The 26289-nt window shown below is 31.1% G+C and overlaps 2 protein-coding genes across 3 annotated transcripts; both read right to left on the reverse strand.

The window, feature by feature from the left end:
• Positions 1–664: 664 nt before the first annotated feature.
• Positions 665–12440, reverse strand: LOC136068235 (uncharacterized). Of its 2 annotated transcripts, none has more exons than XM_065775121.1 (5): positions 11777–12440; positions 9835–10530; positions 4145–4221; positions 1391–1522; positions 665–1085 (listed from the first exon to the last, which is right to left on the reverse strand). In XM_065775121.1, exons 1-5 carry the CDS (start codon positions 12260–12262, stop codon positions 869–871), a joined length of 1608 nt encoding a protein of 535 aa, XP_065631193.1. In that variant the 5' UTR covers positions 12263–12440; the 3' UTR covers positions 665–868. The 2 variants fall into 2 exon arrangements, with proteins under 2 accessions (XP_065631193.1, XP_065631192.1); XM_065775120.1 differs by having other exon boundaries at positions 4145–4224.
• Positions 12441–15075: 2635 nt separating this feature from the next.
• Positions 15076–25315, reverse strand: LOC111986136 (disease resistance protein LAZ5). The gene is made up of 9 exons (XM_065775102.1): positions 23991–25315; positions 23604–23879; positions 22565–23488; positions 21876–22484; positions 21412–21601; positions 20994–21312; positions 20675–20894; positions 16500–17144; positions 15076–15741 (listed from the first exon to the last, which is right to left on the reverse strand). The coding sequence occupies exons 1-9, from the start codon at positions 25137–25139 to the stop codon at positions 15076–15078; spliced, it is 4998 nt and encodes a 1665-aa protein (XP_065631174.1). The 5' UTR covers positions 25140–25315.
• Between the last annotated feature and the right edge of the window lie 974 nt (positions 25316–26289).

The raw sequence follows: 26289 nt of genomic DNA on the forward strand, positions 1-26289 counted from the left end.
ATGCCTAAATGATCCTTCTTTATTTCACCTTTATTTTATATAAAATTTTAGAAATATATAACAATTATAAAAGTCCAAAAAAAAATTCATTAATTTGTCAACTCACCTACTTAAGGAAAATAAATATATGATTTCATGAATGAAACAAAATATTGGTGAAATAAAATTCAACCAAAAGAATTTTCAATCAACTTTGTTAGATCTAAAAGAAAAGTAGAAAAACATAATGAAATAGAATTGAACAAGATTATTTTTTGAAACCTTTTAATTCTTTAAGTAATATAAATCAAAACATATATATTTGGATTTGGAGTATTAATAAAGTTAAGAATGACCAATTGGACAAAATGTATTTTGTTGTAGAAGATCTAGATGATAATAAAACATATTATCCTTTTTCAAATGTATTTTTGTAATGTGGCTATTTCTAACATATATTACAAACAAGAAGAAGAAAGGATGTGAGACCATTTATCTTCATTTTATTCATTTAGGACAGACAAGTGATTAACAAGACAAAATTTATTATGGTTACCCTCAAAATAAATAAAATGAAATTTGTGGTTCCATCCAAACTCATAATCTTATGATATGGAGTATGAATTAAATGGCATCAAATCAAGTTGTGACATGATTAATATGTAAAAACTTGAATGCTGAAAAGACTGGAAAAAGGAGGATACTTTTTTTAGGATATATATAAAAAATATTTACAAACTGATTGAAGAAAACCCATGTTCCAGTGAATGAAAATAAAATAAATTTAACCTTCATTGTTCTTAACTGGCAAGGCTTTCACCAAGGGAAGAGAAAAAGGTCTAAGAAAGTACAGTAATAAGCAGAACTAGTACTTCAATTGTCATGATAATTAATGAGTAGTTGATCGATCTCCAAAGACTTCTGTCAACAAGTCATATTGGTTGGCATTCGATGAAATCCCTAGCTGGGAGGAGCCAGATTCTGATGCTGGTAAGGCATGGTTGTGCACCCCCTTATATGCTACTTTAAGATTGTTGGGTTCTGAGGTTGACCATTCAGCTCTCTTTTTTGCAGAACAGCTGCTCCTTTGGCACTTGAAATAACTTCTGAGCATATATAAATTATTGAAAGGCATGTAATGACATGCATTAGCAAAGGTCATAGATTTATATATGTACATATATAAATTTTGAAAATTGAGAGAGAGAGAGAGGGATTTGAACTTTGGATTTTTTTTTTTTAGAAACACAAGGTTCTTGTTCAGAAAATATTGGAAATTAAGTTGAATCCCTACTTGTTCATTTTAATCTCTGCATATACCAGATAGCACTTCTTTGTATTTATAATGTATTTACAAAATAGTTCATTAAAAAATAAGATGAAATCATTCATAAAGAGATGATTCTCTTACCTCATTTTACCAATTTTTTTGATGAACTTTAGGCCGTATTTTCTCCATTCGTATCCATCTTCAGGTAACACCAATCCATAGCCTCCTCGGTCCACATCTTGCTCTTCTATATATCCCTCCTCCAATATTTCCCTGGTGGAAGATCACAAGGATCAGATTAACATATTCTCTCATACAGTCACTGCATAAAATGACTACACACTTATTTTTATATATTGAATGCATATGTATGAGCCTATAAGCATGTATATGTGTGAGAAAAGAGTGGAGGGAGAGGAAAAATCAAGTATTGGTTTCTCATATATTTAAGCAATTATGTATAAGTGAAAGATATATATGTTTTTCTAAATCATTGGATTTAAGTAGATCCAACAGTAAAAAAAGACACTTTTTAATGTTAATATTCTTATTAGGATCTCATTAATCATCCTTTATTTATTGCATTTCATACCTATCTCTAATGAGTCAAAATCCTCTGTCTCATCAATTGTGCTCCACTTCATGCTCCACAAATAAAATTTGGACAGCTAACCTTTTTTTATTAAATGAGATATTTCATTAAATGAGACAGCTAGCCTCTCTCATTAAAGTCAAAGTTATCTTATTTAATGAGAGAGGCTAGTTGTTCAAGTTTTATTGGTGGAACATGAAGTGGAGCACAATTGATGAGATAGAAGATTTGGACTCATCTCTAATGCTAATATTTGGTTTTTTTTTTTTTTTTCCTGCCGGCAACCTGTGGAGGTGGTGGAGGAGAAAGAGAGAGAGAAACGTAGAGAGAGAAACTTAAATGAGAGAGAGAGAGTCAGAAGTCAAACTTTTTTTTGGGTTTAGAAAGTAATAAAGGAGGGTAATTAATTAGATTTTAATCAGAACATTTGTAATAATTATAGTTTTTTTTTAACCGTTAGATCTACTTAAATCCAATAGTTTAAAAAGGGTGGAGAGTTATATATAACTTGAACTCATCTATATATATATATATATATATAAAGGGCAAATTACAACTTGCCCACCAATAGTTTGGTAAGTATTTAAGTTGTCTACTGCAACTTGAAATTTGACACTTTACTTATTTAAAGTTAGCTCAGTTAGAGTTCCATAATCCACATCTGTTAAAAATAGGGCTAAATATGTAATTTTTCTCATTACATGCCTTACAATTAAAATTTTTTATGTTTTCTTTGCTGTAACACACATCAGATATATTTCTTTTTTTGATCACAAACTAGGGACGAATACACACACACACACATATGTATCATGTTTTCTATGAAATTAATAGAGTTATGTTCAACCTCTCTTTTGAACTTATTAATTTGATGTTCTTTTTTTTTTTTAATTAATTTTTAGCATTTTGAATTTTGATTAGATATAATTTTTTTCGTATATTTTTTAGTGAAAAATATCATGTTTTCTAAGAAATTAATAGATTTTTGTTCAACCTCTCTTTTGAACTTATTAATTTGATGTTCTTTTTTTTTAAAAAAAAAAATTAATTTTTAGCATTTTGAATTTTGATTAGATATAATTTTTTTCGTATATTTTTTAGTGAAAAATATTATGTTTTCTAAGAAATTTATAGATATTTGTTCAACCTCTCTTTTGAACTTATTAATTTGATGTTCTTCTTTTTTTATAAATTAATTTTTAGCATTTTGAATTTTACTTAGATATAATTTTTTTGTATATATGTTAGTGAAAAATATAATGTTTTCTAAGAAATTGATAGATTTTTGTTCAACCTCTCTTTTGAACTTATTAATTTGATGTTCTTTTTTAGCATTTTGAATTTTAATTAGATATAATTTTTTTTGAAAAAAAAAATTATAAAGCTCAATAGAAAATTATCATACAAAACTAAGAATTTCAAACACTTAACTTTTTCCCTTAAAAAAATGAATGAAAATATACAATTACATTGTATCTACGATATACTTATATTTTTTTTCTTATTATTATTTATGATATCACATTTGCATTCTTAAAATATGGAACCTCTTGAATATTAAAAAATTTTAAAAACGTTAACACATTTTTTTTTTTTTTTTTAAGAAGCTCATAAAATTTTAAGGAAAGCAAAGCTAATAATATAACAGTTTTACCCCCTCTCTCTCGCTCATCGATTGCACATATATATTATGGGTTAAATAATTTAACACATAGTAACAATGATGCGTACAAACAGTATATATATATATATATATATATATATTTTAAAAAGAGTTTTAACCTATGGCGTCCACACATTTGCATTCTTAAAATATGGAAACTCTTGAATATTGAAAAAATTTTAAAACGTTAAAACTTTTTTTTTTTTTTTAAGAAGCTCATAAAATTTTAAGGAAAGCAAAGCTAATAATATAACAGTTTTACCCCGTCTCTCTCGCTCATCGACTGCACATATATATTATGGGTTAAATAATTTAACACATAGTAATAATGATGCGTACAAACAGTATATATATATATATATATATTTTAAAGAGAGTTTTGACTTTTGGTGTCCGTTCCTGATAAAAGCTCTATCATTAGACCAAAACACTAATCGGTTTTTGGTATAAGTAGAGATTGAATTACAGATCTCTTATTCAACTATCAGAAATTTTACTACTTAAGCTAACTAGAAACCCACCAAATAGTATATATTTTAATTGTAATACAATCAAAACTGAAAAGAAAAATTAAAATTAATTATTGTAGTCAGAACAAGCAAAAAAAATATTCTCATTAAAAGAAGATTAGAAGTGTTACCCTTTCTCTAAGTGCTCTTCAGAGATTTTGGTCACTTCCTTTGAAGTAACTCTCCACTTGTCCACCTTCTCTAGGTTCTCCTAGAAACATTTATCATGTTAGGAATTTAAACTCCCGTATAGAAACAATGAGATGCAAAAATAGAGATTATAAAAATTGCACAAATAAACAATCACACAACACAAAGATTTATGTAGTTTGGCAATGTGCCTACGTCTATGGAGCGACAATAATTTTCACTATGTCGAAGAAAAATACAAAGGAGGCAATGTAGCTTTTGTTATAACCCAAATGCTATATAAATTATTTGAATTTAGTTTAGTAATAGAATAATGCATCATAGTTATTAATTAATATTGTTATTTCTTTGTTTTCAAATCAATCCTATATTTTAGGATAGGATTTGTTGATGTGGTTATCTCATCCTTAGTTATTTATTTACATTGAATGCATTAATAGAAATAAGCTAAAAATTAACCCAAAAAGTCTATTCCCCCTCTCAAGTTCGAGAGGCTAGTCACCTCAAATCGATTTAGTTATCTTTTATTTTTCTGGTTCTCAATATTTGGTATCAAAGCAACAATCCATGGAGTTACCAAGATTCAATGACAAAGACCTCTTTTGGGGGGATTCTCAATGTCAATGAATTCTTTGTTCTCCACAACACCTCACCACACCACATGGTTTTCATTGCCACTCCTTACTTGGAAGGGGAGGCATGCGAATGGTTTCAAACCTAGAAGCAACGAGATTATCAATTGGGGGGAGTTCATATGCGCCCCACAAGATCAGTTTCTAATACCAATCAATGAAGCACCTATGGAATCTCCCACTAAAGTGTCAAAGATCCAGGAGCTCCTAAATCATATGCAAGAGATCCAAAACCCACCAAAGGCATTGAAGCGAATTACACTTGCTACAAAAATTGCCTTTGAAGATTAAAGGATCAATGAAGTAGAAAAGATAAATCAAAGGAAACTTCTTGTGATTATAAGTCCACCTCAATCCCACACATTGACTTTGTCTTTCTTGATGAGTTCAAGGATGTGGGAAGCAATGCATTTATGTCCTTGTGCTCCCAAAAATAGTTGATGAATTGGCACAAGTATCAAATATCCAAATTCTTAGCTTTTACACTTAAAAATTCGAGGTCGAGTTTTCTCAAATTGGAGGAGAAGGATATGGTGTAAGCAAGCATTGATTTTCAAAATGGTCAAAAATATAGTGAAATCACATTTCCTATTCTTTCCCTGGACCCCACTACTATGAAAGATGTTCACTTCAGATGTTCACTTCTTAAAACATCTCATATACGCAGGGGGGAACAAGGGAAGGGGTCATATTTATCCCATATACAATAGCAAGAGTAACATTTCACTTCTTAAAACATCTCATATGTGTAGGGGGAAACAAGGGAAGGGGTCATATTTATCCCATATATAATAGCAAGAGTAACATTAATGTTTATAATGCTACAATAGCTGGAGAATGTTATAACCTGGGTGCTGGATAAATTATTTGAATTTAGTTTAGTGACATAATAATGCATCCTAGATAGATTAGTATTGTTATTTATTTGTATTCAAATTATTTACTTTATCTCCCCACTACTATCAACCTTAATATCACTCTTCCTTTATCCTTTCATTTTTTATTATTATTTTTTTTATTTTGACCCTTCTTATCTCCATTATTTTATTATAAATTTGTTATTCTCTCTCATTCTATATGAAAGCTTGAAAATGTGTTGAAAACACAAGAGCTGTTTAGACCCCCAAATTAAAGTTACGGCTCAATAGATTTTACACTAACTTAATACTAAGTGCGGAATAGTGTAAACGCGAGCAAATAAACAAAAAAACTACTTTAATCCATAAACTTAACGTCACAGTAGTAAAATGGAATGAAAAAGAGTAGGGAAGAAAGATGCAAATACAAGATAACACGCCGATATGTTATTGAAGAGAAAACCGAAGAACTCGGCGAAAAACCTTTCCATTACCCTCCAAGCGATAATCGATCCACTAGACAATCAGTTAGGATACATGGGTTAGCAAGAGACCCTCCAAGCCTAAACTACCCAATGTACCTAAGCCCTCAAAACTCCTACTCCAACAAGACTTTTCGGAACAGTGTCTTGTCTAGCTCTTCGGATCCCGCAATACGCCTAATTGTATCCACCAAATCTCACCGGCTTCTTTTGACAAATTCCCAAAGCTTTCCAGGTTCCAAAACATTCTCTACACTCTGAACATGTGTGGATTGTATTTGGGTACAAATCTCCTCTTAAGATATGACAATGGAAGAGGGGTGGAGAAGAGGCTACAATAATTTCTTACTAAAGATGAGTAACTCTCTTTCAAAAAAATGGGTGTGTGTTGTAGAAAACCTATCTAGGGTTTTTCTCTTTGAATTGGCTTCCTCTACATTTGTGAGTAATGAGGGTATATATAATATGGGTGAAGGGTAAGAAAGTCACTCTTTAAAAAACCTCAAGGCAGAATGTTTCGCGACTACCTTGTGGGAAGGCCTTATTCTCAAGACACTCACGAAAACGACAGTCTGGCACGACTCTTCAGCTTCCAGTCATGTGCTTCTCACATGCTTTTTTTGCGAGAACCCTTCTCGCGAGCTACTAGTGAAATGCACTGATTCTTCAATTAAGCTTGAATCTTCACCAACTTAATACTAAACTCAATACAATAAAATCCCACAGAATACAATGAACAAAATTAAAGCAATTACAACATTTTTTGTCATGAAATAAAACCAACATAAAACATAGTTATAAATTACAACTTTACACTACACATATTTTCTCATACAAGAAAAGGTTATTACTCTCTCCCTCTCCCTCTCTCTCTCATGTTTTTTTTTTTTTCTACTTTAAGTTAATGCAATTTGGTTTTTTTTTTTTAAGTTTTTTTTTAATTGTTAAATACTATCATACTGCATTATAAAAATAGTATATAAGAATATAATATTATTCAATTGTTGCTATGCTTCTTTTAAGCCATATCAGCGGCTATATATCCACTTATTTCACAACCATTTCTTTTTTTTTATGATTAATTTTGTACCTTACTATTATATTTCTCCAACCTTTCCTTTCATTTTTACCTTTTCATCTCTCCACTACTATCAACATTAATATTAATCTTCCTTTATCCCTTCATCTTCCTTTATTTTGACTATTCTTATCGTATCCTCTACTATAAATTTGTTGTTCTCTTTCATTTTATAAATATTTTCCCATAGGGTTATTATCTCTCTCTCTCTCTCTCTCTCTCTCTCTCTCTCTCTCTCTCTCTTTCTCATGTTTTTTTTTTTCCCTTTTTGTGTGCAATTTTTTTTGTTTTGAATCTTTACTTAGATTGATGAATTTTTGTGTTCTATAGAACTCTACTTTAAGTTGATGCATACCTTACAAAAAAATAATAGGATTAAATTGTTTTCACGCTCAAATTTTTTGGTTTTGTATTTTTAAGTTATCTTTTTTTTTTCTTTGATTGTTAATACTATCATATTGCATTATAAAGATATAGTATATAAAAACAGAAGTTATTCAATTACATAGCATGACTTGGATAATTTGGTGTGATTATATCTTGTATTTTGACTATTCTTTTCTCATGTTATTTTCTATGAATTTATCTAATTCGGGTCTCCTCAAAAAAGGTGATTATTCTCTCTCTTGATTATCTATTTCTTCTTGCAAATTTACTTTAAGTTGATGAAATATTGAATTTTTTTAACATTATTCTGGGTTAATACATTTTGTGATGTGCTTTTGAGTTCTCCATTAGAAGACCTCTCTCTCTCTCTCTCTCTCTCTCTCTCTCTCTCATAGCTTTTGTTTGACGTAATACTTAGTTGTTTTGAAAGTGAATATTAGAATTTATATCAAAATTCAATCTTGCTATGTATTTAAATGTATCTATCAGTTATGCAAAAAAAAAAAAAGGATCTATCAGCTATTTGAGTTATATGAGGTGTAATTTTTAGAGGAATTTTAATTATAATGATAATCTCCTTTAAAGAGTTTAGTTATATATATATATATATATAAAGGATCTATCAGCTATTTGAGTTATATGAGGTGTAATTTTTAGAGGAATTTTAATTATAATGATAATCTCCTTTAAAGAGTTTAGTTATATATATATATATATAACGTACCATAATATAATTTAGAAAAATATGGACATCTCAAAAAAATAATATTAATCAAACACACCTAAAATATTAAAATGATATATATGTAAAGATGGATAGATNTTTTTTTGTAGATTTTTTATTTTTTGTATCTCTACTTTATGTTGATGAATTTTTGTGTTCTATAAACTCTACTTTAAGTTGATGCAATTTGGTTTTTTTTTTTTAAGTTTTTTTTTAATTGTTAAATCTATCATACTGCATTATAAAAATAGTATATAAGAATATAATATTATTCAATTGTTGCTATGCTTCTGTTAAGCCATATCAGCGGCTATATTATCCACTTATTTCTACAACCATTTCTTTTTTTTTTTATTTTTATGATTAATTTTGTACCTTACTATTATATTTCTCCAACCTTTCCTTTCATTTTTACCTTTTCATCTCTCCACTACTATCAACATTAATATTAATCTTCCTTTATCCCTTCATCTTCCTTTAATTTTGACTATTCTTATCCGTATCCTCTCACTATAAATTTGTTGTTCTCTTTCATTCTATAAATATTTTCCCATAGGGTTATTACTCTCTCTCTCTCTCTCTCTCTCTCTCTCTCTCTCTCTCTCATGTATTTTTCCCCTTTTTGTGTGCAATTTTTTATGTTTTGAATCTTTACTTTAGATTGATGAATTTTTGTGTTCTATAGAACTCTACTTTAAGTTGATGCATACCCTTACAAAAAAATAATAGGATTAAATTGTTTTCACGCCTAACTTTTTGGTTTTGTATTTTTAAGTTATCTTTTTTTTTTCTTTGATTGTTAATACTATCATATTGCATTATAAAGATATAGTATATAAAAACAGAACGTTATTCAATTACATAGCATGACTTGGATAATTTGGTGTGACTATATCTTGTATTTTGACTATTCTTGTTCTCATGTTATTTTCTATGAATTTATCTAATTCGGGTCTCTCTCAAAAAGGTGATTATTCTCTCTCTTGATTATCTATTTCTTCTTGCAAATTTACTTTAAGTTGATGAAATATTGAATTTTTTTAACACTATTCTGGGTTAATACAATTTTGTAGTGTGCTTTTGAGTTCTCCATTAGAAGACCTCTCTCTCTCTCTCTATGATATATATGTAAAGATGGATAGATGAAAAATAATTTTAAAATTTTTTTAATTTTTAGGGAGAACAAATTATACATCATACTACATTTACAAAGTAATTATTGTTTCTCACATATCGCGTGAGTCTGTGACTAATTAATCTATTAAACTGCTACATAATTAATTTGGGCTAAAAAACCAGTCCTTTCAATATTTTTTTGGGTGAACTATCTTGTGCTGGTCAATTAATAAATAAAAAAAATAAATTAGAAGCATGTGTGAGCATTAATTTCATATATTCTTAAAAATCAGGTGAAATGTATTTTGTCTAAAGAGTGAGAATGAGAGAGAGGGAGGGAGGGAGATGATATATTATGTTTGAGGCAAAGAAAATACTCATAGTTGATAACTTACCAGCAGATCACTTTGGCCAAGTTCAGTCTTAGTTTCTTCAGTCTCCGGTTGATCAATAAGTCTTGGAAATAATTTAACTTCAGAGCCAATATTAGAAAATATTTTTCTTTGAAGTCCTTCATCAACATGGTATTGTTTTCTTTTCTTTCGATCCTCTTGTTGTTTACGAACGAGCTCGCGATTCTCACGAATCAAGTTGTTGCAGTGCTTCAGTTCTTGCTCAAATTGTACTTGATCGCGCTGGTACAAAAGTTGTAACGCACAGTTCTGCACTGTCACACCTGACCAATCACTCACAAATGATGCCTCAATGTGGCTGCAATGTTGCAACATATTCTTAAATGGCTCCCCTGGTACGTAGGATATCCAAATGAATTCACCTAGCTCAAGTAGCCACGTGATTTCTTCTTTACTGGTGGAGAAAGCAATTGTCTGATCATCGACATTAGCCATACTCATTTGGCATTGACAATATAAAGAGTGAGATTTTCCTGAATTCAAATTGCTAAGGATGAAGTTTATATCCCCCTGAATTGAGAAAGAAGCATATAGAACGAGCCCCATCCAATTACTATTGTGATACAAATTTGAGGGCAGGTCCATTGTCGCTGAGCATCCATGAATCTGATGACTAAACCAGTCTTGAATTTTACTTGGAGGAAAACAACAATTATACGGAGTGGACGGAAAAAGGTCCTGCAAAAGAGAAATACAGCGTGCAATTAGAGAGAGCTGATCAAATTTCTTTAGTGTTGAAAATAATATTTTATAATGCTTTTTTTTTTGGAGAGAAATTAGAGAGAGAGCTGATCAAGTTATAATGCTCTGTTTGGCGGAATGTTTTGTACAAACTAGTTCATAAAAATGCACTTGGCAAAAACTATATAGTTCATATAAATGTTAAATGTGTTAATAAATTTTTTTAATTATTTTTTGGTATTGTATTTAAAAGTTAACACATAGTTTGTAAAGTTTAAATAGTAAACTTTGTAGTATTCCAAAAAGTATTACTAATGTATAACAAAACCTTTAAAAACAATGGTGATAATAAATTTTATTGGTGTTATATCAATAACTTTAATAAATATGTTTTTTAAAATTATTTTTTGTGTTATATTGATTAATACTAGAATTTTCAAACTGATGTGACATCAATTATAAATAAGAAATTCAACATTTATTATTTAAATTATTTAGGTGACATTGATCATGCATTTATTATCTATATATTAAGGTGACATTGATCATGCACATTGTGTCACATTAGTTTATAAATTATTGGTAGTAAAATTTATATTTATCTTAACATTTTTTCTTTAAAAATTAATATATCAGTTTATAAAATTTAGGCTAAAATGCAAAACTGACCCTCTAACTTTCTTTAGATTTCATTTCAATCTTCTAACTTTACGTTCGTTTATTTCAGTTCTCTAAATTTCAAATTTATTCAATTAAAGCCTTTCCGTTAACTTTTGTTAAAATTGTTTGAAAAAAAAAAAAACTGGAAAATATTTTTCAATCATTAATTGATTTTTTTTAATTTAAAAAATTTGAAGAAAAATTTATAAAATGGAAAAATTAACGACAACATATAACAAAAATTAATGGAAATGTCTTAATTGAATAAACTTGAAAGTTAGAGGACTGAAATGAAAAAACGCAAAGTTAGAGGACTGAAATGAAATCTGAAGAAACTTAGAGAGTCAGTTTTGTATTTTACCCTAAAATTTATGTGAGAAAATTTGTAATATATAAAGATGTTACAACAATCCTTTCCATTTTTGTTTTTCATATCTCAGCGAATATATGGTCCTTGGTCATACAAATTTAATATAGATCATAAAGTAATGCTATTTGAAGTGGGAACCCAATCTCAATGGAATAAAATTAAGTTTTTGTTTTACGTTAAATGTTATCTGCTCAAACAGTGTAGAAATCTTACCAATGCGGCAGTTTGATACAGTTGATAGCAAGGGTGTTGGCCCCCATAAGAATACTGGCCAGAATTTCCATTAGTCTGGTCCTCGTACAAGCTGTCACTGCCACTGAATTTATCACGATGATGAGAGGACAATCTTTCAATCGATGGGAAAGAATCATTGTATGAGGTTATGCATGGTGCCGTTGTAAGTGTAAAGTCTTCCAAATTATGCTGGTACACAAGATCGGCCGCACACTTCAGCGCCAACACATCCAAACCATCGCTTACGAATGAGAATTCAACCCAAGTGCAGTCACTCCATTCAGGTGAGAGTAACCGATGTGATATGAAAGATTCCCAAAGGAATGCACGTTGATGTAACGAAGTTAATACGTCCTCTTCCCTGATGCCATGATAAAGTAGTGGATTCATGCAACCCAAGTCGGTCTTCAAATGACAAATGAGAGAAAATCCTGAACCTTGTTTCATATGATCGGCAGTCGTCATATTCTCGTTAAATGAGAAAACAGTAGAAAATGCAAATCCTCTCCAGTCAGGTTTGTTATACAAATTTGAAGGTAGGAAGATTTTCACTGAGGATCTATTAATCTGGTAGGGGAAACAATTTGGGATTTCACTTTGAGGAGAACAGCAATTGAAATCACTCCTGCGCTTGTGGTGGTTCTGGAAAACATATCGGAAATGTTAATCAAGATTGACTAACTTTTGTGTGATAGTATCATAGTAAGTATAAATGAGGCTCAAAACAATTGCTTGTCGTAACTTAGCTTAAAATCCATGTTCAAAGCTGAAATCTATTGTTTATAGAACGAAAAATGTTAAAGATATTATTATATAGAGCTTAGATTGTTACATTTTAATGATATAATAAATATTTAAATTTATTTTTTTGAGTGATAATATAGTAATTCACGTCATTCATAAATAATTGAAACGTATTAGTAGACTTTGTAATAGTCATTGCTGAAGTGGCTAAAGGAACATTTGTAGTTGAAGAGAAGTGTATATGTGGGTTACAGGTAGAGATTAGAGGTTCAAAACTTGCCTACAAAAAAAAAAAATAATAATAATAATCTATATATTACTAAAAGCTGAAGCGTAGCATTTAATATTACTACGCTCACGTTGAGCTACGTCAACAGCCATGTCATTTCCACCATATTTTTTTTAATTGTTCAACAATTTAAAATTAGTTTTTTCAATTTTAAAATACTAACAAATATAAAATAAATCTCATCCTTATCTCCACCATAAAGCTCACTTCTTATTAATTTAATTCCCACCACTATCTCCACCATAAATCCCACTTCTTATTAATTTAATTCAACCATCATGTGGCTGCATAAATTACTGCCACATTTACATTTTTAAAAACATGAAAAGAAGTGACTTTTCGTATGGTGGTTTCTGCAAAACGCTTTGATATTCTTAGTAACTTTGTTGTTTAGTAGCCGATATTAATTTAAAGACACAATGCTCTAATTCATTAGATACCGTTTTACTTCTCAAAAGTTTCTCAAAAAAAAAAAAAACCACTCTTCTTCTAAAAAAGAATACAACGTACTAACTTTTGGGTAGGAGTTACAAACCCGTTTCATGTTCCTACCCATAAAAAACTATATAAAAAAAAAAAAAAAAAAACTAAGACATTACTCTCTTTGTTTCTATACGCTACTCCTCTCTCCCTTTCTCTCTCTCTCACTCTCTTCTGAAATTTATTTTTCTGTGCACAACTTTGAAACAATTTCTCTCTATTTGGTCGAAAATCTCAGAAAAATGGCTTCTCTTTTCAATTCCACTCTTTGTACTTTATTTCTTGCTAGAACTCCCACCACCGTAATACCGCCGACTGCACATCAGTTAAAGGTACTTTCTTATGTTCAAAAAATTTGATATGAATTGTTTAGTTTTGATTTACGTATTTAGCCTAGAATTGGTTTTGATTAAGGTTTAAAATTTAGAATTGGTTTGAGAAACTTAGAAAGATGAGAAAAAGAAGGGCACTATTGGAGGATTTTGAAAAGGGTTGCCTGCCATGTGTTTGATGAAATTTCTCTTTAGACAGGTGGTACATAATTTTTGGATTCAATTCTTTCTTTTTCCCATATTGATATAAATTTTGGCCTTCTGTTGTATTCACAAAATCCTTTTGAGTTGTCGTTGATTTCTTGGCTTGGTTTGTTTGCAGCAGTTTTGCTGCATTTGGGATTTTGTATATATATATATATATATATGTTGATTTTATTGGTTTATTTGTTGTTCAATTCTAAGATTCCAACATAATCAAACAAAGAAATATGTGGCACTGGTATCAAACTATGAAATATTGGCACACCTTTGAGGTTTGTAAGTTGGAATATTTGTAGTTGTAGTTTTTTTATTGACAAGATTTGATTCAAAAAGATTTGGCAAGTTTTAATCACCTTGATTTTTTTTTTTTTTAAATCCCTCTTTTTTTGTCGTCTCATAGTGGAATTGATAACTATTAATGCATATTTCTTAATTTTTTAATTGTTGAAATTGTTTTAGTTATTGGATTAAAAATAAATAAATTGTTTTAGTTATATTTATATGGAGATTTTGTAGTTCTATTCCTTCGAATTATATGTGGATTTCATAGAGAGTTTGTAATGGTTAAATTGTTAAGGAGATGTTACATTTACTATGCTTTTGATCTTTTATTTAATTTGATTAGTACTTAATGCATTTAATCATTTGTTTAAATATGTTTGGAAGTAGATTAGAACTTGATTTTAAAGTATGATTTTTGTGGAGTTGAGGTTTGCTTAGGTTTCCAATTGGTCATGAATGCACTTTTCTACTTTATTTCACTACAAATTTGGTCATCGCGGTTGCTTGATATTTATATCCTAACATGTGCTATAATTTGGTTGATAGTTTTGGTATGAGGCCATATTTATAGGCTCTAGAAGTTATTTTTTGCTATGTGGATAAAACAAAATTATGAAATTTAGTAATTTTGTTGTTAATTGCTTGTGTTGAGATGTAATTTTTCTTACCTCTCTAGGATCTTTTGTTTGTTATGTTTTTCTTTTGAGTTGTAATTTTGTTGTTGTTTGCTTTTGTGATGTGTCTTTAGATGTCATTGTGACTTCCTCCACCGACAATAATGTGAGTTAAATATAAATAAGCAGAATCTCACCAAGGGGAAATGGTGTTTATCATCATCCCAGATTATTGTCAACAATAGCCAGAACTTTAGTGCATAGCATATGAAAAGAGTCCAAACTCATCACCCCTAAGTGTTTGTGATGATACCTAAGCCAAATTGAAGTGTTTCAATTATAGGAGAGAGTCCCCNCAATAAGTCTTGGAAATAATTTAACTTCAGAGCCAATATTAGAAAAGATTTTTCTTTGAAGTCCTTCATCAACATGGTATTGTTTTCTTTTCTTTCGATCCCCTTGTTGTTTACAAACGAGCTCGCGATTCTCACGAATCAAGTTGTTGCAGTGTTTCAGTTCTTGCTCAAATTGTACTTGATCGTGCTGGTACAAAAGTTGTAACGCACAGTTCTGCACTGTCACGCCTGACCAATCACTCACAAATGATGCCTCAATGTGGCTGCAATGTTGCAACATATTCTTAAATGGCTCCCCTGGTACGTAGGATATCCAAATGAATTCACCTAGCTCAAGTAGCCACGTGATTTCTTCTTTATTGGTGGAGAAAGCAATTGTCTGATCATCGACATTAGCCATACTCATTTGGCATTGACAATATAGAGAGTGAGATTTTCCTGAATTCAAATTGCTAAGGATGAAGTTTATATTCCCCAGAATTGAGAAAGAAGCATATAGAACGAGCCCCATCCAATTACTATTGTGATACAAATTTGAGGGCAGGTCCATTGTCACTGAGCATCCATGATTCTGATGACTGAACCAGTCTTGAATTTTACTTGGAGGAAAACAACAATTATACGGAGTGGACGGAAAAAAGTCCTGCAAGAGAGAAATACAGCCTGCAATTAGAGAGAGAGCTGACCAAATTTCTTTAGTGTTGAAAATAATATTTTATAATGCTTTCTTTGGTGGAAATGTTTTGTACAAACTAGTTCATACAAATGAACTTGTCAAAAACTATAGTTCATATAAATGTTAAAGGTATTAATAAATTTTTTAATTATTTTTTTGGCATTGTATTTAAAAGTAAACACATCCATTTGTAAAATTTAAATAGTAAAATTTGTAATATTCCAAAAAGGCATTACTAATGTATAACAAAACCTTTAAAAACTACGGTGATAATAAATGTTATTGGTGTTATAACCATAATTTTAATAAATATTTTTTTGAAAATTATTTTGTTGTGTTATATTTAAAAAGGATTAATGCTAGAGTTTTCAAACTGATGTGACATCAATGATAAATAAAAAATTCAAAATTTATTATTTAAATTATTAAGGTGACATTGATCATGCACATTGTGTCACGTTAGTTTATAAATTATTTGTAGTAAAATTTATAATAATCTTAATATTTTTATTTAAAAATTAATACCTCAATTTATAAAATTTATGTGAAAAACTTTGTAATATATACAGATGTTACAACAATCATTTCCATTTTTAGTAATCATGAAAAATTTAATATAAATCATAAAATAATGCTATTTGCAGTGAGAACCCAATCTCAACGGAATAAAATTAAGTTTTCATTGTACGTTGATGTTATTAGCTCAAACAGTATAGAAATCTTACCAACGCAGCAGTTTGAAACAGTTGATAGCGAGGGTGTTGACCTCCATAAGAATACTGGCCAGAAGTTCCATTAGTCTGGTCCTCATACAAGCCATCACTGCCACTGAATTTATCACGATGATAAAAGGGCAACCTTTCGTTCGAAGTGAAAGGATCATCGCACGATGGTGCCATTGTAAGTGTAAAGTCTTCCAAATTACCTCCGTATACAAGATCTACTGCACACTTCCGCACCAACATGTCCGGACTATTGCTTACAAATGAGAATTCAACCCAAGTGCATTCACTAAATTTAGGTGAGAGTAACAGACGTGATATGATTGATTCCCAAAGGAATATACGTTGATGTAACAAAGTTAATACATGCTCTTCCCTAATGCCACAATAAAGTAATGGATTCATGCAACCCAAGTTGGTCTTCAAATGACAAATGGCCATATGAGAAAATCGTGAACAAGTGGTTGTCGGATTCATGTGAGATGAGAAAACAGCAGAAATTGCAAATCCTCTCCAGTTAGGGTTGTTATACAAATTTGAATGTAGGGGAATTCTCACTGAGGAATCATTAATCTTTTTGGTGAACCACTTTGGGATTTCACTTTGAGGAGAACAGCGATTGAAAGTACTCCTTTTCTTGTCGTGGTTCTGGAAAACATATCGGAAATGTAAATCAAGATTGACTAAGTTTTGTGTGATAGTAAGAAAGCTAGTTTGAAATCCATGTCCAAAGCTGAAATTTATTATTTATAGAAAGAAAAATGCCAAAAAGATATTAGGATAAATTACAAAGCTAGTTCCTATCTTTTACACCATATCTCAATTTGATTTCTAACATTTTAATTGTGTCAAATTGGTCCCTAACCTTTTGATATTGTGTCAAAATGGTTTCAGCCATTAAGTGATAGATAGAAAATGCTGACATGGCTAACAATCAAAATAAAATACTATTTTCATTCCATGTGTACTTCCACATCATTGTTAAAAAGAAATTTAAAAGATATCATAATAAATGTGATCGGGAGATTTCAATAACTTATAAATAAATATCTAAATTTATTTTTTACAAGTGATAGTACAGTTATAATTAACATCATTCAGAATTAACTAAAGGAATTAGTAAACTTCGTAATACTCATTGTTGAAGTGACTAAAAGAACTCGTTGTAGTTGAAGAAAAGTATATATGTGGCTTCTAGCTCAATTGGAGAAGTTTCTTATCATTAAATAAAAGATTAAGAGGTCAAAACCCGCCTACTTCAAAAATTGATTTTTGTTTTAACTTGATAATAAGAGCAAAGTGAACACCATGCATATAAGTTGAAATAATTCTAAAACCGATTCTTAAAAAAAATTAAAAAAAAAAAAGTACATAGAATTCAAGGATTATTTTTATAGAAGTTGTGTTCATTCAAAGTGAAAATTCTTTGAAATTGATTTCACCTTTGCCGAGTTCGAAATTCTTGATAATTTCTAAGGTCTCAAAAAATTTGTGGTTTCTAAGTACACTACAGACTATTTTTGTGTTGATTTGAATGTTTTATTATTTAGCTTAATGTGGAGTTTTCAAATTAACTCAATTGGTAAAATCTTTTATTGTCAAATAAGAAATTTATGGTGCAATTTCCACCTACCTAAAAACCAATTGGTGTCTTGGTCAAATAAAAAAAAATCATCATATCATAAAACGACCCATAGGTTTGAAATACTATTTATCTATTAAATATATATATATATATATATTTGGTTGAATATGAGTTCCATTTAGCTCAACTAATAAAATCTCTTATCGCTAAATAAGAGATTGGGCTCAATCCCCGCCTACAACAAAACCAATAGTTGTTTCAACTAGATGATAAAGAGAAATCGTCATAGAGTAAACGTCATAGGTTTAAAATACTATCATATCTATCAAAAAAGAAATTATTTGGCTAAATGTGAGTTCCAGTTAACTCAATTGGTAAAATCTCTTATTTCTGAAAAGTCTTTTATTGTTGAATTAGTGATATGAGACTTAATCTCTATCTACACCAAAAACCGATTGATGTTTTGACTAAATGAGAAGCGAAAGATAAACTAGTTAAGCCAAATAATTTATTTGGCTGAATGATGTATTATTTTCTTATATCATATTCCATCCAAATTCAAACCTCTATTACCTCCTTAATTGATAATTTATTTTCACAACTTCTTTATTTTAGCCTTTCTCTACCTTTTTCTTTGTTCATTTGACTTAAGTTTTTTTATTTATTAATGCATTAATTGCTTCCCATGCACATAATCAAACCACCTTATGCAACTTTCCCTCGTATATTTTTCAATAGGGCCACCCCTATCTTTAAGCAAATCTCCTCATTTGAAATCCTATCTTTTCTTATATTTCCATTTATCCATCTTAATATTTTTAATTTCGATTACATTCATTTCATGAATGTAATTTTCCTTAATAGTCCAAAATCTAGTATCATTGAATGTAGCAAGTCTTGTAGATGTCTTATAAAATTTTCTTTTTAACTTAATAGATATTTTAGAATCATACAATACTCTTAATGCACTTCTTCACTTCATCTACCCTACTCTTATTCTATGATTCATCCTCTTCAATCTCTCAATCTTTATAAATTGTTGATACAATTATATCGAAAGTTCTCACTCTTTAGTATCTTTTGATCATCAAGTCTTACAACCCTTCATCTTTGTATCTACTATTACTAAACCAATATTCCATGTACTATGTTTAGTCATACTTAGTCAAAAGCATTTACATTACGTTTGTCTAAGGGGTAAGGAGAGTAGACTAGAGCAAAGAGGATTGAGGTGTTTAATTTACCTTGTTTGAGTTTAGGTCTCTAAAAAAGAAAAAAGAGAGAGTGGGTTTGAGGGGATATGGAAGGGCAAGATACCCCACGATACCCCTCAATTTTAAATCGCCAAATTTGAGAAATTTAAAGGAATAGGGGAGGGTTCCTCTTTTATTAAAAAAAATTTAAAGTATCAATGTTTCCCTTATATTGTCAATTTATATTTATTTTTTTAAATTGAACAAAAGAGGGGTATAATTGTCAATTTATATTATGTTTTACTATTCCCTCTCCTTCCTACTTGTATAAAACCCTATTTCAACCCTAATTTCGTGAGAAGGAAGACGACCACTAAAACACCAAGAAAAACCATGAGGGCATGAATCCTAGTCTTCTAAACCTCTCTACTTGAACATCCTTGAGAGGTTGAGTACTCCAAACACAATGATCACCTTCATTGCAACAAAACCATAGAGACGTTATCAAATCTTCCAAAAAAAAAATTTAAATCATCAACCTAAATTAGAGTTATAAGAAAGAACAAAAATCCACCTAAAGAAAGTTTATATATATATATATATAGAGAGAGAGAGAGAGAGAACTCCCGTTTTTTGTGGGAAAATATGGAATGAATGATACCGAATTTATACAAAGTAAGATGGGGAGAAAGAATAGTCAAAATACTAGGAAGAAATGATCAAATAAATGTATTGGTAAAGTGGACTAATAGGGAGAAGAAGAGGTTTTATTTATTTATTTATTTATTTTTATTTTTATTGAGAATAGGGAGAAGAAAAGTTTTAAAAGAGAAAGAAAGGATTGAAAATAGGTAGATGTGGTGGCACAATTCTATTACATGCATTTTCTATTATAAGTTACGTCTAGGTTTAAGAATGTGTAAAGTCATGGTAGTAAAAAATGATGATCCTATCATATTGGTAAATTACAATTAGTTTTTATAAGTTGTAAATGTATAATGCGTTATAAGAATGTGTAAAGTCATAGTAGTAAAAAATGATGATCCTATCATATTGGTAAATTACAATTAGTTTTTATAAGTTGTAAATGTATAATGCGTTATTTCATACATTAATATTTATATATTTAAAACAAATTATGAAAAGAAAATAATGACATGGTCGCCAATATGGTTCAATAGAAGGACAGCAACAATATATGTTACACTTTAAATTTCAGATTTTTTTAAAAAAAAAAAAAAAAGAATTAGAAACAAGGGCATTCAAACCTCTTCAAGTATCTAACAATTTCCTCATGTGTATGGTTATTACAAGAAGAAATCCCTTGGGATAGCCCCAAGATGCTACTAAGAGATTTTAGATATTATAGATAAAGATACAAATGAGAAAGAGAGAGATACCTGCAAATATGGTTTAAACCAACATTCAAGGATGCCTAACATCTTACTTCCATATTGCCCATTCCCAAATGGTATGCCTAAATTAATAGAGCCTCGACTTGAATTTTTCGAAATGCCTGCAGCAATTACTTGATTTGAAAATGTCTCCCGTGAAGTACACTCCTCTTGTATAGTTTCATTATTTGGTAGAAGCATTCGCATGGTGTCAGGGTCAAGCCTCCTGCAAGTATCATAAAACATATCTTTATATTTGACTAGCAAATTATTTATCTATTGCATTGAAGTTTGGTAACAAAATACTTGTCCAGTTAAATTTAACCTTTCGGGTAAGAAAGGGCAACAATTTTCTTTTTCATGGTTGCAGTATTGCATCACTCCAAGTTGATCTGAAAGACGTACGGAAAAAGATTGATGATTGGCATCTGGACTCCCTAACATGCACTCAACAAGGGTTTGCACATACTCTGGGACATTTTGCTCATATACAAGACGAATTCCACACATTTCAAATTGTACCGCTGGGTCACTGCTTTCAAATGAAGCCCCAATGTGATCACACTGCTTCAACTGAAAACCCCGGCGTGGTATGTAAAATACCACAAGTCGTCCTGAATCTTGTGGTGACTCATCAAGAACGTCTGTAGAGAGGGGAAAGGTTGTGTAAGATGCAAAAGAAACTTCATCGCTAGCTGAAAGACTAGAATAGCGAAGAAAAATTGTTGAATGCAGCTTGTAACTGAAACCAGCTCGCATTTGAATACGATACGAAGCACATATAGTGAATCCCAACCATGTTGAATTATCATGTACATCTGCAGGTAACGGCATTTCTATGGAGGGCCCAAGGTTTGTACGAGTGAACCAGCATGGTGGACGTGCAATCTGATGAAAGATATAATCATACAAATGGTTTTTTGCCCAATCTACCTGTAAAATACATAAATGTATGGCGCTCAAATGTTCAATAGAATGGTGAGAGAGGAAAACATATACAAAAATAATAAGTCTAGAGACAAAAATTTTAAAAACTTTTTTCACAACCATTGAGTTGACGATTTTGCTGGATAAACACATGTGAATGACAATCTCACATATAGAAAAAAGTAGATAAATTGAGGAATTAACATAACGTAATTGGGCCTAAACCCATAAAATTTTAGGTAAAATGGAGTTTCTACTTTCTTGAGATAGAAGAAGAGACCTGATACAATGTTGAAAGCAGTGAATTGAGCTTTTGTTTTAGCTTGAGATCATAGCTTTGGGAACTGCTCATATGATCTTCTATGAATTTTTCACAACCTCGACTGAGGTCATCACAGCTCTTGAAATTTTCTTGCCTTGAGTTTTGTACAAATTCTAACATATCTTGCTCGTATAGAATTCGTGCACCACACATTTTAATCTGAATATCCAGCCTTTTGGGTCTAATCAAAGAGCTAATGCAACTCCCTTCGTCAAAATGTTCTGTAAACATCACATGTGATATGTATAGCCAAAGTCCAAATGAACCAACAAATGTTTCCTTAGGAACCTTAAGGACCAGGGGACAATTTAAAAGACTGCCATCCATGTCAAAATGACAAATAAATTCATGAAAGTATTTTGAATCCTGACCAGGAGAAACATCTATCAAATTTGGAGGGACTACAAAAATGACACAGAGAGCGATCCCTTTCCAGCTTCTATTATTGAACAGATTAGGAGGTAATGGGATTCGCACAGATGGCCCGCACTCCTTATTCTTGAACCACTCTGGAATTTCAATTTGAGGTAAAACCAGGCAAAAGCCTTTAATTTGAAGAATTTGGTCCTGCAAAATATTAAAAGACAAGTAAAAAAGATGTTCAATGCGTGCATGCAAGAGAGAGAGAGAGAGAGAGAGAGAGAGACCTCCACGTATCTTTGCCACAATGATTGAAAGTGTATTTTTAGCAAAGGAACATCAGCAATTTTGCCTTCATCATCAGCTAAGCCATGGCAATTAATAAAAGTGAATCTTGCTGCACCCGAAGTCCAAACAATAACTTGATTTGAATAATTTTCAAGTGAAGTACATCCTTGTGCCGAAACAAATTGTGTACTTAATGGAAGATATGGCAATGATTGAAGCTTGCTACAATGATCCAAGAAAAGAAGTTTGAGATTTAAAAGCTGAGAAATGCTACAAGGTAAGCATGTAAAATTATTGTTCCTCAAGTTCAGAGATGTTAGTGAGGACAAGTAGCTAAGATCATCAGGGAGAGCTCCGTCCAACAGATTACAGCCACTTAGATCTAGAGATACTAAAGAGCTTAATCCTGAGAATGACAAAGGCAACACCAGACTGATGGGCTCTGGTTCATGTTGACCCTTACATCCTGATAGAATGAGAATTTCAAGAGAGATCAAACAACAAATAACACTTGGAAAACTTGAAAGGTTTTCACAGTCTTGAAGATTCAATAAAGTCAAGCTGGTTAGATGCTTGATTGATGATGGTAGTTCTTCTATGGCAGTCCTGTCCAAATAAAGCTCCAACATGCTTGTCATGTTTCTTCCAATCTTTGGAAACTTCTTGAGTTTTGAACAGCCAGATAGAATTAAAATTTTAAGAGATTTCAAGTTGATCTCACGCGGAAGGTTCTCAAGACACTTACAGTCTTTTAGATTTAATAGTATAAGTCGTTCAAGACTTCCAACAGATGGGTGCAACGCATGCAATCCTGTACAACCTTGAAAAATTAACCTTTCAATATTTGGCAATCCATTGAAGTTAGGAGTCTGGCATAAGTTTTGAGAGTCACTAAGGTCGATGAGCTTTAGCTTGTGTAAGTTCTGAGATAAAACAATAAGTAAATATAGAAAATTAAGCAATCAGTAAATAATAATAATAATAATAATAATATAAAAATAAAATAAAAAATAAAAACTGCATAAGTGAAAATCATACACTAAATTCACTTGGAAGTTGCTCAATACCGCTGTGATGCATAATGAGCTCAACAAGTTCAAGAGGCTGGAAACTCTTTGGCAATGATTTCAAAGGATATTCATGCCATTCCAACAAAAGTAACTCATTGGAAAGATTATTGAGACAGGGAAGGTTCAGCTTACAAATTTTGAGCAATTTTAGTTTATTCATCTTTGAGAATGGTTCAGCATTCAATTCTTCTTGTTCTTCATTTGGAGGCAAATTTAGCACCATGCCTTCAATTCGATCTGTTCCCTAGTAACCAAGAATAATAAAATTAGTGTAAGGCAAGATACAGCAAAAACATGCATGAATGGTAGAAATATATACTTCTCTAAATTTATGTCTATATAATAATACACTTACAATATTGTTCTTTAATACATAAAGGACATCAGAACAATCCCACAACCTACTGCGTCTTCCAAGATCCTTTGATTCCCCACAAACAATTTTCCAACCCATTTGTTGTATTAAATGATGCATGCACAATTTCCCCCCTACAATGGTAATTAGAGATTTGTCAATGAGCTTCCTTATATTATCGTCCCAGTAGCAAACTGATTCTAGTATAGCAGCTACTTGATTTTGGTCCTCCCCTTTGAAGAAACACGCAATATGTAAAAATAATTTTTTCTCCAACTCCTCCAATCCATTATATGCTATTCGAAGTTTCTCTAGAATATCTTCATTGAGAATATCTTTTAGTTGATTCCAAGCAGTTTCCCATTCCTCTTTTGTTCTTTTACACAAATGGGAACCCAAAACTTTAAGAACCAAAGGATTGCCCTGAGCATAAGTGACAAAATCGTTGCCCAAATCCAAAAAATCAATTTCACAATGAGCTTTGTGACTAAAAAGCCGTTGAGCTTCGTCGTTATTTAGTCCATCAGCCTTATATATAGTCTGAATTTCATAGCTTTTCAACAAACATTCATCTTCAGTAGTTACTATGATTCTACTTCTTGGACCAAACCAAATCTTCCCTACTAATGCTTGTAAATGTCTTTTTTCACTCGCATCATCGACAACAATAAGCACCTTTTTATCACGTAGTATATTCCTAATCACTTGGATTCCCCTACCCACATCCCTTACCCTTAATGCTTCTTTACTTATATCACAAAGGAGTTGCTCTTGTAAAGTCTCTAAGCCGCCTTTAGAAACCTCTTTGACATTTTCGAGAAAGCTGCAAGCTTCAAATTGATTATGAATCTTGTCAAAAACAAAACGTGCAAGAGTTGTCTTGCCCATTCCACTCTTCCCACATATCCCAATAAAGCGGACATCATTCGAATTCATATCTAGAAATGAATTCATTTCCTCAACACGAGAGTCTATTCCAACAAAACCATCTTCATAAACAATTGAATGTTTATCTTTCAATATATTAAATATCCAGTCAACAATTTCTTGGGTAAACTTTCCCTCAGGCCTATAAGAAAGACATAACAAAAATCTTGGTGTCAACACAAACCAATTAGGGATGCAAATGTTGATGTTCTGCATTTTCATCTCAGAAAAAGAGCTCTAAAATTGAACTAAACTAGATAGTTGAGCTCGATTTGCTTGGTAAAATCCTAGGGCTATTAGTTTCTAAAAAAGAAAACATGCCTTTTGATGTAAACTTGAAGAAATAGGGACTATACTGTCGAATATGGATTTTCATTTTTTATTTTTTAGAAACTATTTAAATATAATTGAAATTTTGATTTGGCTTTTTGAAAAAGAGATAGCTGTTAACTTTTGTTCTCTTTCTCTCTAAAGAACTTATAGAGTAAATAAAAGTGATTCTTATTGATGAAAGAGAAGGAATTAATCAAGTTAAGTTAAAATGAATTACTCTGTACCTAAGTTAAACTAGTACTGGTACTCCTTAAAAATATACCACATCTGTTAGGTTCTAAAGATTTAGGAATTTATGTATTTAGAACTCTAATGTGTAATATTGGCAAACCATGATCAAAACAATGTGTTTAGTCTTGTTTAGGCTTGCTCAAAGTTGATTAATTATTGTAAAGTTGGAATCGAGAGGCTGCAGATGCATTGGTGCATTTCGGCTTGGCTCGATCAATCGAAGGATAGACTCAATCGATCGAATCTCGGGTCAGATGCGTTTTCTACAGAATTTCCAACTCAGCCCTAACTCATTAAACGTTTAGGGTTTTATGTTTTTGCCCTAGGTATATAAGGCAAAACCCTAGCCACGTTTTTAGAGTTGCTTCTGTTGTATTGTTACTCATACATTGCTGTTTTGTGTAAATATCTTATGAGATCTAGAGGAGTTTTCCTTTACACAAAGCTTAGGGTTTTCAAGGTAGAGATTACTTCAACATCTTGATGATCAACTCGGTTGCTGCCTTTGGAGCTTAAAGAATAACAAGCGTGCTTGTAGCTGATTGGAGAATCCAAGAAAGAAAGAGTCCATAGATTCGGAGCTTGCACGTGGTCATGTCAGTAAGTTCTACTGATGGGTAGCATTAAGAAGTCAAGCGAGGAGCTTGTAAGTCCTTTTGTATGAACTTCGATTCTTTCATAATAAATTCAGGTTTGCCTTAAGGATCGGTGGGTCAAATCCTCCCTAGGTTTTTACCGTGTGGTTTCCTGGGTAATCATATCATTGTGTTATTTATTATTCTGCTACTATATATGTTTGATATGATTG

This window comes from Quercus suber, unplaced genomic scaffold, assembly GCF_002906115.3.
Source record: "Quercus suber isolate HL8 unplaced genomic scaffold, Cork oak 2.0 scaffold_105, whole genome shotgun sequence".
Classification (NCBI taxonomy): domain Eukaryota; kingdom Viridiplantae; phylum Streptophyta; class Magnoliopsida; order Fagales; family Fagaceae; genus Quercus; species Quercus suber.

What these genes read in the sequence shown, in the direction of transcription:
- LOC136068235 (XM_065775120.1), bottom strand. Translation starts at nt 12,262, where the DNA reads ATGACGACTGCCGATCATATGAAACAAGGTTCAGGATTTTCTCTCATT. An exon ending in TTGGCCAAAGTGATCTGCTG is followed by an intron (nt 4,225 to 9,834) that starts GTAAGTTATCAA and finishes AAATGTTTCTAG; the next exon opens with GAGAACCTAGAGAAGGTGGA. An exon ending in AAAAAAATTGGTAAAATGAG is followed by an intron (nt 1,086 to 1,390) that starts GTAAGAGAATCA and finishes ATATATGCTCAG; the next exon opens with AAGTTATTTCAAGTGCCAAA.